The following is a 14,570-nucleotide window of genomic DNA, read 5'->3' on the forward strand; positions in this document are numbered from 1 at the left end:
TATGTAAATGAAGATAAGAAATGGAAGAAAATAAAAAGGATGTACAGGTTGTTCTTTGTTTTCACTGACGATGTTCCGTTTTTCTTATTTGAATGTTATTACATAATGGCTGACTTGTGCATAATAAACGGGTAACGGAGATATTCATGCATCTTTATTTTAATCTGATTACAAGCATTAGAATGAGGCTGAAAACTTCTTTTTCCGTTTTAGTTGCTTGAAGCTGAAAGTCTCTTGAGCCGAATGTGAACTGAATTGAAAGTTATCGTGAGGAACAATAGTATTTTATCACTGGGAATGTAATCAAAATGCAATACGGAACATTTATCACAGAAAGAAGAAACAAGGGGAAAAAAACATTTATCGTTTCATCAGAAACAGATTACGTACATAAAACAAAAAATATAGTGTGTCATTTATTTCAACTTGTAGTCATGGCCAACATTTTTTTCCATTCAAATGCCAATTCATATTGTCCGGTGATTAAAAAGAAAAAAGAAAAACAGACCAGACAAAATGATTATGCAGAGACTGAGAACAGCACAAACTTAAGTCACGTCTATGTCGTGGAGGTTCGTTAGTATTCCTGCGACACCCACTACAAGGGACACAACTCTTGTCATGTCTAGTATAGCAAATGTTTCTCTCCCTTATAATCCAAAACGTCCGAACAATTTCTGGAAGATGAAGCCTGTCTTGCTCGTCGCCTAAAATTTTGTGGTGTACCGTTAACCAGGGTTTTAGTGAAGGTGTGTGTGTGTGTGTGTGTGTGTGTGTGTGTGTGTGTGTGTGTGTGTGTGTTTAAATAAAAAAAAGAAGTAAATATTCCTTCCTTGCCTACTGTTGTATTTCATTTATTTTAAATTTTAGTCTTTAGTCTTTATCGTCGTTCTTCCTATAATGTTTCAAATGCTTGTATACGTTACTTATATGCATTGTTGGAATTCGACATTATAAAATGTTTTAAAAAATCATCGAAATATAAGAATAGAATATAGCAATACGTTTTACGGTCACAATTGAAAGTCAAGTGCAGGAATCTGACGAAACGAAAGAGGGGGCGCGTTCAGAGTGTAATGTCCAGGTAGCAATATACAGAGAAAGAACGGCAGTCAATTGTAGAATAATTGAGTTTGGGGGCAGGGAAACAGAGTGGATCTGAAGCTGACTGAAAAAGCGAGCTGAGGTTTAGAGATTAATGTATTTATAACAAGGCGTGTTAATCTTTTACTTTATTCTGTGAGGGACAGAGTCCCAAAAGAGAAATTGCAAGGGTGCGATGATATGCCAAGATATTTTCTTTCCGAAGACGGGTCGAGCAGCAGAGTTCTGTATGTGCTGAAGGTAGTGATTATGTATTGTACTGTATTGCATTGTATTGTATTACTCTTTCAATCACAGCAGATTTATGTGAGTGAAATTCGGGCTATTATCCCCAGAGAGAACGCGCCGCTATTGTGCGTGCGACGCCACCTTTTTCGATTTGCTTCTGCCTACAAGTATATTTGTTTTCCTGTCAAAGTGGATCTACAGAAATTTGCCAGAGACAACCCTTTTTTTTCTATTTCTTTTCTTTTCTTTTTTTCTTCTTCAAATTCTCGTGCGTTACGGGCATGCTACACACGGTTTATCGTTTCATCCGAATGACTACCGTCCAGACCACCACTCAGTGTCTTGTGGAGAGAACGAAAATGCTTGCGACTGTAGGATGTGAGTCCATGAAGCAAGCAAACTACTAGACAAGAGAATAATAAAAGTCGAGGCTAGAGAGAATTGGTTGAAATATGTCGCGTCAGTGGACAGCTATTTCCGCATACAACTGATGCCGTTGTTGACATGAGCAGGGTTGACAGGCCTGACTAATTCTTTTTGAATAAACATTATCAAGGACAACACCAAGGTTCTTGAATGAGCTGGTTATAGGGATGGATACATTGCCACGTTTGATTGAGTCTATTGTGTCAACAGATAGTTTGCAAGCATTTCCTTAAGCAGAACGATTCAAACGGTAGTTTTGTATGCGTGGGAGTGAATTGATGGAGCAGATGTATTCATTGTAATGTGTGTGTGTGTGTGTGTGTGTGTGTGTGTGTGTGTGTTCTTCAGTTTAACGTCTATTCACTATAAGTGTTTTTAGACGGAAAGGAGTAAAGTAGTGTATAAAGGAAAGGAATGCATGTGAATATTAGTGTAAAAATATAGTGTGTGTGTGTGTGCGCGCGCGCACTTTACTTATATATACTGTTTATTTGTTGGATGTTTTTGTTTTCATCGTTGTACAATACTTTATTGTGTGTGTGTGTGTGTGTGTGTGTGTGCGTATGGTTTGTTTTAGTCTTTAAACAGCTACTGTGAGTTCTCATTTGACTTAGTTTTAATGTCTTTAATGGTGCGCATGTTCATTTTATAGTAGTGTTTACGACGAGCATTTGATTGCACACGTTAATTTCCATAACCAGTCTTCCTGTAACCTCTCTCTCTCACTGTGTGTGCGTGTCCCTCTCAGAAAGACAGCGAGACAGACAGACATGCGCACACACACACACGTTTTCTTTCTTCTTTTTTTTCAAGTTTCTTTCTTTTTCTTAAAAAAAAAAAAAAAAAAATCAGACTTCATACTCAATTGTTGTCAAAAAGGTTTCTTTTTCTCAGATCGGTTCACAGGCACGCTCACAAACACAACCAAAGCGACAAGAGGCTGGCAGATATTCATCAGGGAGTGGAAGTCACGACCACCCCGAACACTTTCCCGTCTGTCTTTCAACTTTCTTTCTGTTTCCATCACCGCTGTGTCACGTGCTCAAGTGACATCACTGGCAGTTGTCTCCCATCTCTTCTGCTCTCCAATCAGCAGCCGTATTTCACCAGTTTGACCTGGATGTCAACAACACGGGGAATTGTAGTTATTTGGTTTGGTTAATGTGTTTTGAGCTGTGGAGTTACCTAAGCTGCCCTCCATATCATACACACACACACAAACACACGCACGCACGCGCGGGCACGCACACACACACACACACACACACACACATGCGCGATAATGGAGCTCACACACAGACATTGGCAAAATCATATCATACAGAGAGAGATTTGAGATGGTGGTCAATAGCCTACATTTGTTTATGAATGAATGAATACTCATGTACCTGTATTAATCTTTTATTAGCATTGATGTGCGTGTTTATGTATGGTGGAAGAGGAGGTTAATGTGTGTTGCTTTTAGAGAGGGTAATAATGGAGCTGGGATGGGAGGGGGTGGGGTCTGTATTGGGGGTGGGTGAAAGGCCATACGCTGGGGTTATAGGGAGAAACGGTCTGGATGGGGCTACAGAACATTGGGAGGTGTCTAACAAAGGCTCCCAGTAGAGATATTCGAATAATCGTCGCTTTCTCGCAATCAGATTTTCGGGGATGTAACGCGTGTTTCTTGCAACACACAAACAAAATTCTGCAGCGGAGTTTCATTTCATTTTTCAACCAACCGGAATAACGTCTTAGGAAATTAAAAAAATAGTCGTTCTTGTCAATGACTTTTCTCATAACAGACTGTTTTTAAACTTTCGTGGGGTTTTATGTAACAAAAAAGAACACAATCAGTAGAAAAACAAGCCTTAGTATATGCGCAGCATTTATAAAACGAGTTTCTTATAAACAGAGTCGACTGTGGTTCGGTCTTTTTCCCCGAAATTTCGTTCACTCTTCGTCTGCTGTGAAAAATAATCATTCTACTTATGTCTTTATTATTCATATGAGTACTCACCGACTCCACACATCCAATGAAATACTGGCCAACAATCAGACCACATCTGGTGGAAGGCAAAAGTCCTCCTCCTGAAAGTCATCACAAGGATAAATTATCATCTTAACCACCGTCGACGTCATTGAAATCATCATCATCACCACCATCACCATTGTCACGATCAGTAATGTATTAGTGTGATCATTGTTGCCGTTTAAAATATAACATCCCCATCATCAGCATTGCCGTCGTTCTCTTTGTATCATAATCTGTTTCGTCGTCATCGTCGTGTCATCCTTGTCGTCTTGGTACCAGGTGTCAGTAGGCCTACCATCGTTATCGTATGATGGCCTGTCAGCGTCATCATCATCGCTTATTCTCCAGTGGCTTCGAACATCAACATTACCTGTATCGCCATGTTTGTTATGGCCGTTATCATCATCACCCTCGTCACGACAACAGCCGCAACAGCTACAGCAATATCATTACAGTCATCACCAGCAAGAACATGTCCACTGCCATCATCATAACCCCTCCATCGTTCAGCCATCATGTACTTCTGTACTACGATACTAGGACACCTGCAAAGCTAACCCGTTTCAGCCCTTTACTTGTATTTCGAACATTCTAAATTCAATTCTTACTCCCAATACCCCCTCCACTTCCAAGTCCACTACCCCCCTAACACGACAGGTGCTGTGATCGAATGAACAGAGCGCTGGGTTCTCGCCCGAGTTTCCTGAGTGATCCCAGACGGACCTGGTGGGCTGATGGTACAGATTTTTCCCACCTCCCAGGTCAACATATGTACAGGCCTGCTAGTGGTTAAAGCATTGGACTTTCAATCTGAGGGTCCCGTGTTCGAATCTCGGTAACGGCGCCTGGTGGGTAAAGGTTGGAGATTTTTCCGACGATCATATGTCAACATATGTGCAGACATGCTTGTGCCTGAAACCCCTCCGTGAGAAAACGCAAACAGAAGATCAAATACGAACGTTAAAGATCTTGTAATCCATGTCAGCGTTCGGCGGGTTATGGAAACAAGAACATACCCAGCATGCACGCCCCGAAAACGGAGTATGGCTGCCTACATGGCGGGGTAAAAACTGTCATACACGTAAATTCCCACTCGTGTATATACGAGTGAACGTGGGAGTTGTAGCCCACGAACGAAAGAAGAGATGAAGAAAGTGAATTTGATGATGACGACGAGTACGAAACAATGATGGAAAAGAAAACGATCATGTACCCAGGCCGCTTCCACTTGTCTGCTGGAACTGTGGCTGGCTCTGCAGTTTGGCCTTCAGGGTCAGGGTGCCACCCCGTCTCTGTAGAACAACCTCTGTAGGATCCAATGACGCGCGGCTCTGCACACACACACACACAAAGGTACATAATTAATTTATACGATATGCTCATTTGCTGTGGATAACCGTTTCGAATCCGATTTCCTTATCCTTGGTTCGCTTCAACCCTATCACCTCAGCTTTTGTGTTGATCAGACATTAGATCTATCAGTTAGGACCTGAGCCGGATGCCATCAAAGGGTTTTTTTGTGAACTGAAAGAACATGAAACGTTTACAGTGTGTTTTGTTGCTATGTCCGCGAATGGGCATTTGGACCAGCCTCTCCCTTGTGGTCATAAATTTCCTCACATCGTTATTAACTGTGGTAAGTGTTTCGGGTGGGAGTAACTGTAATAGTAGTTGTAGCAGCAGTAACCAGAAGTGAAACAAAGATGGACAGGGATCTATAAGAATATTCCAAAGTCAAGATTAAGAGCTGTGTTCAGTCTTGGCTCTCGGAAGCAGTCAACATGACAATTTCACGAAGTTACAGCACGTACCACAACGCCGCAAAGTACCAGCCGCACGCTGACGAGATGCTGGTTGGTGCCCGTTAACCTAGCGGTGACGACAGCAATGACGCAACTGCCGTTGACGGAGACAACGAGGGAGGGGTTTGGGCAGGCGATGGGGTCATGACTGTTCTGCATCACCACGAAGGCAGTTGGGTTGTTACCTGATGGATCCGCATAAAATCTGAAACGATGGAACAGACAGTAATTGGTGGAATCTGGCAAAGAGTGAGAGTACTGTAGCACACACACACACACACACACAAACACACACACACACTCTCTCTGGAATACTGGAAGACAAACTTGTGGGACTATTTGGGAAATTTGTCAGTAACTGCTGTAAAAAACGCCATAGCGTGCAAGAGTGATTCAATGTCTTATTCAGCATTTATCTATTTTTGTTTTGCTTTTGCTTTTTTTGTGCGTGGTTTCATGTAACTTTGCATGCGTGTCTTATAAACCTTGTTCAGGTTTAATTGACATTAAAATTGATTCTGATTCTGATTCTGATTCTCTCTCTCTCTGCCGCTCGTCCATCGTAGTCGATGAGGACATCAGCATCTCCACCAGGTAACTGACTGGATCGTGTCCGAAGACGGCTAAATCAGTCTGATTAGTGCATGGAATGTCTTTTTTTTTCTTCTTTTTTTTTGTCGCCTCAGTTGCACGCAGGTCATGGAGCACCTGTTTTTTTGTTTTTTTTTCGTTGGCCAAAACAAAACAAAAAAAACAAAACATTCTTTTCATTTTTTGACTCACTTGTGTAAACAAAGTGAGTCTGTTTTAACCCGGTGTTCGGTTTGTGTGTGTGTGTGTGTGTGTGTGTGTGTGTCCATGGTAAACTTTAACATTGCCATTTTCTCTGCAAATACTTTGTCATTTGACACCAAATTTGGCATAGAAATAGGAACAATTCAGTTCTTGCCAGTCATCTTGTTTAAAACAATATTGCACCTCTGGGATGGGCACACAAAATTTTTAAAAAGACGCCAGATTATATGCAAACTGAATTTACTGTTATATGTATATATTTTTTATTCTCTAAACTTGGCACTTTGATCTGATATTCCGACACAACAACAAGAGCAGTCATTTTTATCATTTTTTGTTCAAACAGGAACTTCTTTTGCTAAACATGGAAGTTATATTTATTTTGCATGTCTTTGGTGCAGATAGTAAGAAAGGGATATTAATCTGTAATTAATGCTAGGGGGCTTAATTTGCTTTAAAACTGATCTTTCTCATCTTAAACATTACATTTTGAAATTATACTCTATACATAAAAAGCTTGTGTGTTTTACTCTCAGTGTACAGGGCTTTCACTATGTTCATTCGCCCAAGTGGTCTTTTTCGGAAAATACTAAATTAAAATCAATACGACGAGTGGACTTTATGGATGTACTGGCTGAGTCCTGAAGGTCATGGGCAAAAATCAATTGCGTACACATATTTATACATATTCAAAGCGCGTGCTCATATTCTTCGCGAACACGAACGACGCCATTTTGTTTCAAGTTGTTGACCTGCCCGTTGAATCCTATATTCAATCGACAATACACCATAACATGTGATGGAAAGTTGAAGAAGGAGACCGTTAAATATTTATTCAGAGAAAGATTTGTGAACGCCTCCTCACTAACTGGATTATACCCCAAACTGCCATAATAATATCCACTGAATCAGTCGGAATTCAAAGTTAAAAACAATAAACCATGAGAGTTAATAGCACAGTCTTGACTTTTCTCAAAATGAAGTCCTTTTCACTTCATACGACGTTTAGAAGTACTTGTACTTGGCTCTACATGTTATTAGTTTAACAAAATACTCAATTTTCATATCAACTTTAAAACTATAAAACTAGAATGAACATAAAAGAGAAATTGAATCGACCGTGTCAACGGCCGGGTGTAACTAGTACATCTATCTAGATCCAGAGAAAACGGCTAAATGTTGCAATGTGATTGCGTCGATAGCCACTTCTCCTTGACCGCGGGCTTAAAAAGAATTTTTAACTGCACTTAAAGATTTTTTGAATGCCCAAGATACACCAGAATAATATGATTTAAACAGCGTTCTCATTGCGAATACTGCAATCGATTTATCGCCCTTGAAAAAAGCATGTTTAAATGTTATATTTTTAAACGTCAGCTGAGGAGCCACGATAGTGTAATGGGTAAGACAGTTTCTTCTCACCCGAACAAGAGGGGTTCGAATCTGCCGTTTGGACTTTTTTTTCTTTTTTCTTTAAACCCGAAGCTTTATAATAACAAATACAGAACACATTTTAACGATTTTATATATATATAAGTGTATCACACGTGAGTCTTGAAGGCTTTGCCTCTCTTGTTATTATCATTATCATTCTTTAAGAAAAGAAGCCGGCAATACGTGGGGCACCTTTTCCAGCCCCTTCGTCATATCAAAGACAAGGTGGTGAGCAGTACAGTCCTAAAAATGGCTGTTCAGTCGCTCAGGTGGCCGCTGAGTCCCGATGCTGCTTCTGGTCCCAATGGAAAAGTCACCATACTGCCTGCCCGCCTGTGTACAGATCTATGGCTACAGCTTCCTTTAATCTTAACTATACCTGCTGCTTCGTCGCTCACCCATCGCCACATGAACAGGAGAAGGAAATGTCTTTTTAATAGGCAGCCGGGAGGCTGGGGGAGTCGTGGTGGGGGAGATGTCAAGACTTACGCATTAGTTTGATAAACGTGAGGGATTTGCACAAGCGAATCACCCACTCCCAAAGAACTGCGCTATGTTGCCTCTTCAGACCAGTTGCCTCCCGCCCTCACACTAACACACACACACACACACACACACACACACACATAGACAAATCCCCACCTGAACGCGAGATCCCAGTTCCCAGCCAGTTCATTATTTGCCAGAGCCTGCCCATCGTAGTAGCTGAAGTCAGTCCTGTCGAAGCAAACCCAGCCCTGGGAGTTCACAGTGAAGGTGTAGGTGTCGTTTTGTCTGACTTGGGCCCAAGGCTGGCCAGTATTCACCCCCACTTTGATCAGGGTCACGTTTGGGCATGGATCTGAGTGAGTTGGGGGGGGGAGAGAACATGGGTTAGCGTGTTGGTATGGTGAGAGGGGAGAGAGAGAGAGGGTGAGGCAGAGAGACATGACATGACTTTTTATTGAATAAACAACATTTTCATTTCAAGGGGTTAGAACACGTCTATCGATCATATCAATTTCGCACGACAGGTTGAAGGCAGAGAGAGAGAGAGAGCGTGTGTGTGTTTCTGAGTGAGAAAGTCCGTTTATGTGCGAGTGAGTGAGTGAGTGAGTGAGTGAGTGCGAGAGGGAGAGACAGAGACTGAGTATATATGTGAGAGAGAGTGTGTGTGTGTGTATGTTCGTGTGTTTGTGTTTGTGTGTGTGTGTGTGTGTGTGTGTGAGAGAGAGAGAGAGAGAGAGGGAGAGAGAGTGAGAGAGAGAGAGAGAGATTGCGTGCATACATGTGTGCTTGCGCATGTTCTTGCGTGCATGCACTACAGAACCCAAAAAACGTGGACCTCAATATAAATATGCTTTTCAGTGCCATAGCCAGCAATACAGTACCAGAAATCGTGGCTTGCAGGCCAGAACTCACCGACTGGCTGCAGCACACAGCAGTCCAGGCAACGCTGTGTGCAGTTGGGATTGTGGGAATCAAACACCAGACCAGCTGGACACATCTCCTGCCTCGTCACCTCCTCTCCTGTGGCCGTGAATCTGAAAGTCCGGTTGTAGTAGGCGTTGTCTGGCACTCCTGGAATGGCCGGCACGTTCACCGGTCTTCCAGTAGCGTAGCAACGTATGTTGTCTGCATACAGACAACACCGTGACTTTAGTCAACGCTGGCAGAATGAATATAGCACAGTGAATAAGTAAACGTTGACAGAAATAATACATCACAGTGGCGATGTAAACGTTACTGAATAAACACAACAACGTGACTAAGTATACATTGACAGAATAAACATAACATCGTGACAAAGTAGCGTTGACAGAATTGGTACAATACAGTGAGTTCCCTGCATGGAGGCGACACAGTAACTTAGGTAAACGTTGGCTGAATAAATACAGCGCCATGATTTCAGTAAAGTTTGACTGCGTGAAAATAGTGACTGTAGTGTGACTAAGTATTGGGTGTCCCAAAAAAGTGAACCGCTTTTTAACAAGCATTTTCTCAGTGACAGAGAAACCTAATTCATTGAAAAGTTTCACTCAGTAACCTCAGGGAAACATCAACAAGTCTGCGAAATATCTAAAAGTTCGGATTCAAATTATCCGAGTATTGTCAAGTTTAAAACAGCATGTCAAAAATCCAATATCAGAGCTGTGCAATGTGACCTTTATCATGTTTATGGCAGCTGCCGGGTGTTGGCATCTGTCAATCAGTGTCAGCCTAAAAATAGCCTGTCTGGGTATCAAGTCTATTGACCTTTTTTTAATTTTTTTTTATTGTCGTCTGTATCCAAACTCATTTCTGTCCAAAGTTTCAGAAAGTTTCAGCTGGAAGGATCAACCATGCCTTTGAGTGAAAGTGATGTTTACCATTGAAAACTGTTTCAAGGAGAAAGGCTGGGGTGAAAGGAGGATCGTAAAGGATTTCCAGGCAAGGGGTGGAGTCATATCACTGTAAATAGACTTATCGTTATAATACGCACTACATGGTCAGTAGCACGTAAAATTGGCAGTGGAAGACCCATGACTGCATGTTCGGAGAAAAACATGGATCTGTTGAGGAACTGATTCAATCCCATGAGAAGAACCCAGGGACCCATAAATCTCTTAGAGAATATGCAAACGATTTACAAGTGAGCATGTCTTCTGTGCAAGGAATGGTGAAAGAACTGGAGCTGAAGCCCTTCAAGAGGATACAGGTATCAAGGAGGGACTAAAATGTTAGAGGGAAAAGAAAAACTCGCTGCCGTAACTTGAATGACCGCTACTAGGCCACTGATGTGAAAAGGATCATTTTCACAGACGAGAAAGACTTTACGTTATAGACAGCTAAAAGTCGCCAAAACGATCGCGTTTATGGGAAACAGAAACGAGAAATTCGGCCATCACGCCTCTATCATGAGACTTCTAAATTTTCCAAAAAAGATAATGGTTTCAGCTGGAGTATCCTGGAAAGGAAAAAACAAACATTCATTTTATTGACACTGATAGAACCAAGGTTAACAGTGAAAGCTTCATTCAGTTTTTGGATGACAATCTTCTCCCGGATTGTAGGCGTCTTTATCCTAGAAACAATTACGTGTTTCAGCAAGATGGGTCTCCTTCACACACAAGCAGGGTAACCCAGGCCCATCTGGAGGAGGCTACACCAGAATTCATCAAGGATGAATGGCCTCCACAAAGTCCTGACTGTAACCCAATGGATTATGCCATTTGGGACTCTCTGAAGGAGAACGTTTACTGGGGAGTGAGAGACAAATTGACCGAGCAGGCGTTAAAGGACAGGATAATTATGTCATGGAAGGAGATATCGGTGGAAGAAATACGTAAACGTATTTCTGCTTGGAAGAAACAGTTTCGTTTAGTCGTGGAGGAGGATGAAATAAGTGAGTTTTCCTCTAATATTGGATTTTTTGACATGCTGTTTTGAATTTGACAATACTCGCATAATTTGCGTCCGAACTTTCAGATATTTTGCAGACAGTTGTTGATACCCTAAGGTTACTGTGTGAAATTTTTCAGTGAATTAGGTTTCTCTATCACTGAGAAAATACTTGTCAAAAAGCAGTTCACTTTTTTAGGGACACCCGATATACGTTGACTGCATGATTACAGAGACTTAAGAGACTTAAGTAAACACTGACTGGACGAATACAACACAATGACTGAAGTTAACGTTGCACTGAAGCAAAACAGTGACACCTGTTCATGCTCCTCGCCCTTTCTCTATTTTTCCTTGACTTCTTATCTCAATGTTTTTCTTCTCGTGATTCTAGCAACATCCGCAAATTATGGCATTTTAATGTATTTACATTCAGAATAACCATTCTGTGTGGACAGACGACAAAATAAACCTACAACAAACATCAAAACTGTGACTGCAATGAACGGACACTGTACGCGAGATGATTCTAGTGGTTCGTCTTTTCCCCAGTTTGATTCTCTTCTCAGTCGTCATGACGAGGCCTACAGCAGACTAGGTCGCTGAAGCTAGTGTCCTAGCGCAGAACACAGCAACAAGTTCAAGAGTTTACACAGACGCTTTGAGACTACTCGTTCCCTAACACCTTGGTGCAATCTTCCCTTCAATAAAACCCAGTTGAATTTCTTATGTAGGCACACAAGGATGATACATTTGGCCGTGTATGACGCCGTTATGTTAAAAGAAAGAAGATGGTGACTATGTGCGTCTTTTAGTACCAGTAGGCCACATGTAGTTTACCTTTTAACCGTTACAATATCTTACAGTTTTGTCGCGCATATGTGCATGTTTTCTTGTCTTAAAAAAGACATGCACATACGCCTAATGAAACTATGAAAACGTTACCATCACAAAAAACAACTAAACTACATGTGGTTATGTGCACAAGTGGCACTGAAGATAATGTCAACGTTCCTGACCTGTTGGTCTGACGATGGCCGGGGTGCAGCTGGGATTGGCAACACATGTGCCGAGGAAGGGATTGAAGCCCTGGAACTGGGGACAGGTGTTCGGGACATACCCGTTGTTACACGTCAGGTACTTATTGCACTCCCTCCCTGTCGTCATGGCCCTGTTCGTCTTGCATGGATCTGTGTGGAACAAAACAGGCAGGTGAGTGTCAGGGTGGGGTGGGCAGGTGGTCAATTGTACTGTTATCGTTGTTTGATGCATCTTTTATTATCTCCAACGACACCACAACCACAACCATCACCACATTACCACCCCAATGCAATCACAACAATCGCTGACACAACCACTGCTAAAATCATTATTGTCACAATCATCATCAATATTATCAGCATCATCGTTTTGCAATCACTACAGGAGTGGGGGATGAGGAGGAGCAAGAAGTGTGAGAGAAGGGTGTGGGGATGAAGGAGTGGTGCAGTGGGAAAGGAAGAGGAGGGAGAAGAGAAACGATGGAGGAGAAGAACAAGAAATACGAATTCAGAAGTAGCAGTACTATCGAAACAGCAGCATAAAGAGTAAAACAACGACGAGAAATAATGCATTCATTCACAGCCATCTCCACACCACCAAACCTGCAGTACAGTTGTTGTCCGTGTTCCAGTTCTCCACTTGGTGGGTAACAGGGTTGTAGTAGGTCTCGGGGGTGGTGGTCTTGATCTGCACTCCATAGTAATAGATGGTGTTGACCCTTGTGGGGTTAAACATATGCCCGGTACAGTCCAAATAAGCGAAGCAGGACCGGGGATGAGGGGCTGTAGCCCCGCCGGACTTGATAAAGACGGAAGCGTTGACCGCTTTGCAGGCCGCTGAAACAAACGCTAACTGGCTCACTAGACGATCAGCAGTTTTTCTTTTACTTTCTTAAAATGAGGACACATTTGTATTGTCAGATACTAGCATCCAAAAAGGAAAAACATATTCATTGAGATATAGCTTCTTCAGAAGGGGTGTTGGGGCAAATGGACATTCTCTGACACAGAGGTGTTTAACACAAGTATTAAGACAAATGAAATTAATCATTATATCAAGACACTGCAATATTTTCAATTGACAGAGCGAAGCAAGCACTCTGATTTTACCATACACCACCGAAACCAACAGTCGCACAGTAACGCACATCTGATGCCCAGTTCTTCTTCCATCTAACATTATAATTAATGAAGCATTCCATATGCATTACGCGTAACCGAAACTCTTCCATTTGTACTGATTTAAACCATTAACGAATGGACTAAACAGTAGAAATTTTTATACTGGATATCTAGCCTATTTTCTTTAAAACCAAGAAAATATACCGATTTGAGATGAACAACAGGTTTCGTCAGTCCCTAAATTTTGAAGCATACTGTTCAACGGTCTGCAATTTGTGAATCGATAATTTTCAAAAGCAGTTTTAAAGAAATAATGTTTAATAATTTCTTTCACATAACATAAAGCATCCTTACTGACAGGATCATTGCTGTGATGATTAACTTCCTATGCTTGATGGTCAGAGAGAGAGAGAGACAGACAGACAGACAGAGACAGAGAGACGGAGAGTTTGGGCCGATAATCAATCTGAACATACAAGCTTAAACAGGCAAACTACAGTCAGTGGGCTGACATACGAAAAGAGAGAGACAGACATCAAATCGAGGCAAGACAAAACAAGACAATATCGATCTTTATACCCGCCGCTTCAGCCTCAGTGATGCACAGCTGATGATAGAGCCGACTGTCCAGCTGAGAGTAATCAACACAGTAGAACTCTCGGAAGACGTCCTGCTGGCCGCTGACCACAGCATCTATAACCCGCTTTCCATTTATTTCTGCACATCTTTCCATTGAACGCGGGGGACACTGGCTCTGACCATGTACTGAGACCGCCGTCATCATCATCATCGTTATCAGCAGCATCGTCGTCGTCTGCATCTTGATTATTTTTGTCTTCGTTGTTTCCGATGTGCTTGGTTTTTGAAGGTTCTTGTCAGGTTAGCGTTGCACTTGAGGTTATGTTAGTGTGCAGGTGATGAAAATCCCTCAACTGGTTGCCTGATCTCTTCAGTGGGAACAGTGGTGGTGGACCCAGAGCCACACTGGAGGGTTGGGTTTCCTGTTTGTCGTCAGTCACCAGTCCACGAGGTTCTCCTTTTATACATTCAGTTTGCCCACACTTCTCCTCCCCACCAGACACCGCCTTCCCTCTGTGTCCCAGTGCCCCAGTTTAACCGCCCACGGGATGTTGCTGTAAGGGAGGGGCTGTGGTTGTGAGGTAGTGCGCAGATGCCCATCCCTGTTCCCAGCTTTTGGCTGACAGTTGCAGTTTTTGGAAATCCGACTTCAACAGGGGACAG

At 42.2% G+C, this 14,570-nt stretch overlaps 1 protein-coding gene across 1 annotated transcript; it reads right to left on the bottom strand.

Moving 5' to 3' along the window:
- Nucleotides 1–2,600: 2,600 nt before the first annotated feature.
- On the bottom strand, nucleotides 2,601–14,352 carry LOC143279401 (uncharacterized). The gene is made up of 9 exons (XM_076583441.1): nucleotides 13,908–14,352; nucleotides 12,810–13,043; nucleotides 12,186–12,356; nucleotides 9,208–9,420; nucleotides 8,449–8,647; nucleotides 5,587–5,782; nucleotides 4,989–5,106; nucleotides 3,761–3,831; nucleotides 2,601–2,874 (listed from the first exon to the last, which is right to left on the bottom strand). Exons 1-9 carry the CDS (start codon nucleotides 14,146–14,148, stop codon nucleotides 2,848–2,850), a joined length of 1,470 nt encoding a protein of 489 aa, XP_076439556.1. The 5' UTR covers nucleotides 14,149–14,352; the 3' UTR covers nucleotides 2,601–2,847.
- Nucleotides 14,353–14,570: the final 218 nt, after the last annotated feature.

This window comes from Babylonia areolata, chromosome 2 (assembly GCF_041734735.1).
Source record: "Babylonia areolata isolate BAREFJ2019XMU chromosome 2, ASM4173473v1, whole genome shotgun sequence".
NCBI lineage: Eukaryota > Metazoa > Mollusca > Gastropoda > Neogastropoda > Buccinidae > Babylonia > Babylonia areolata.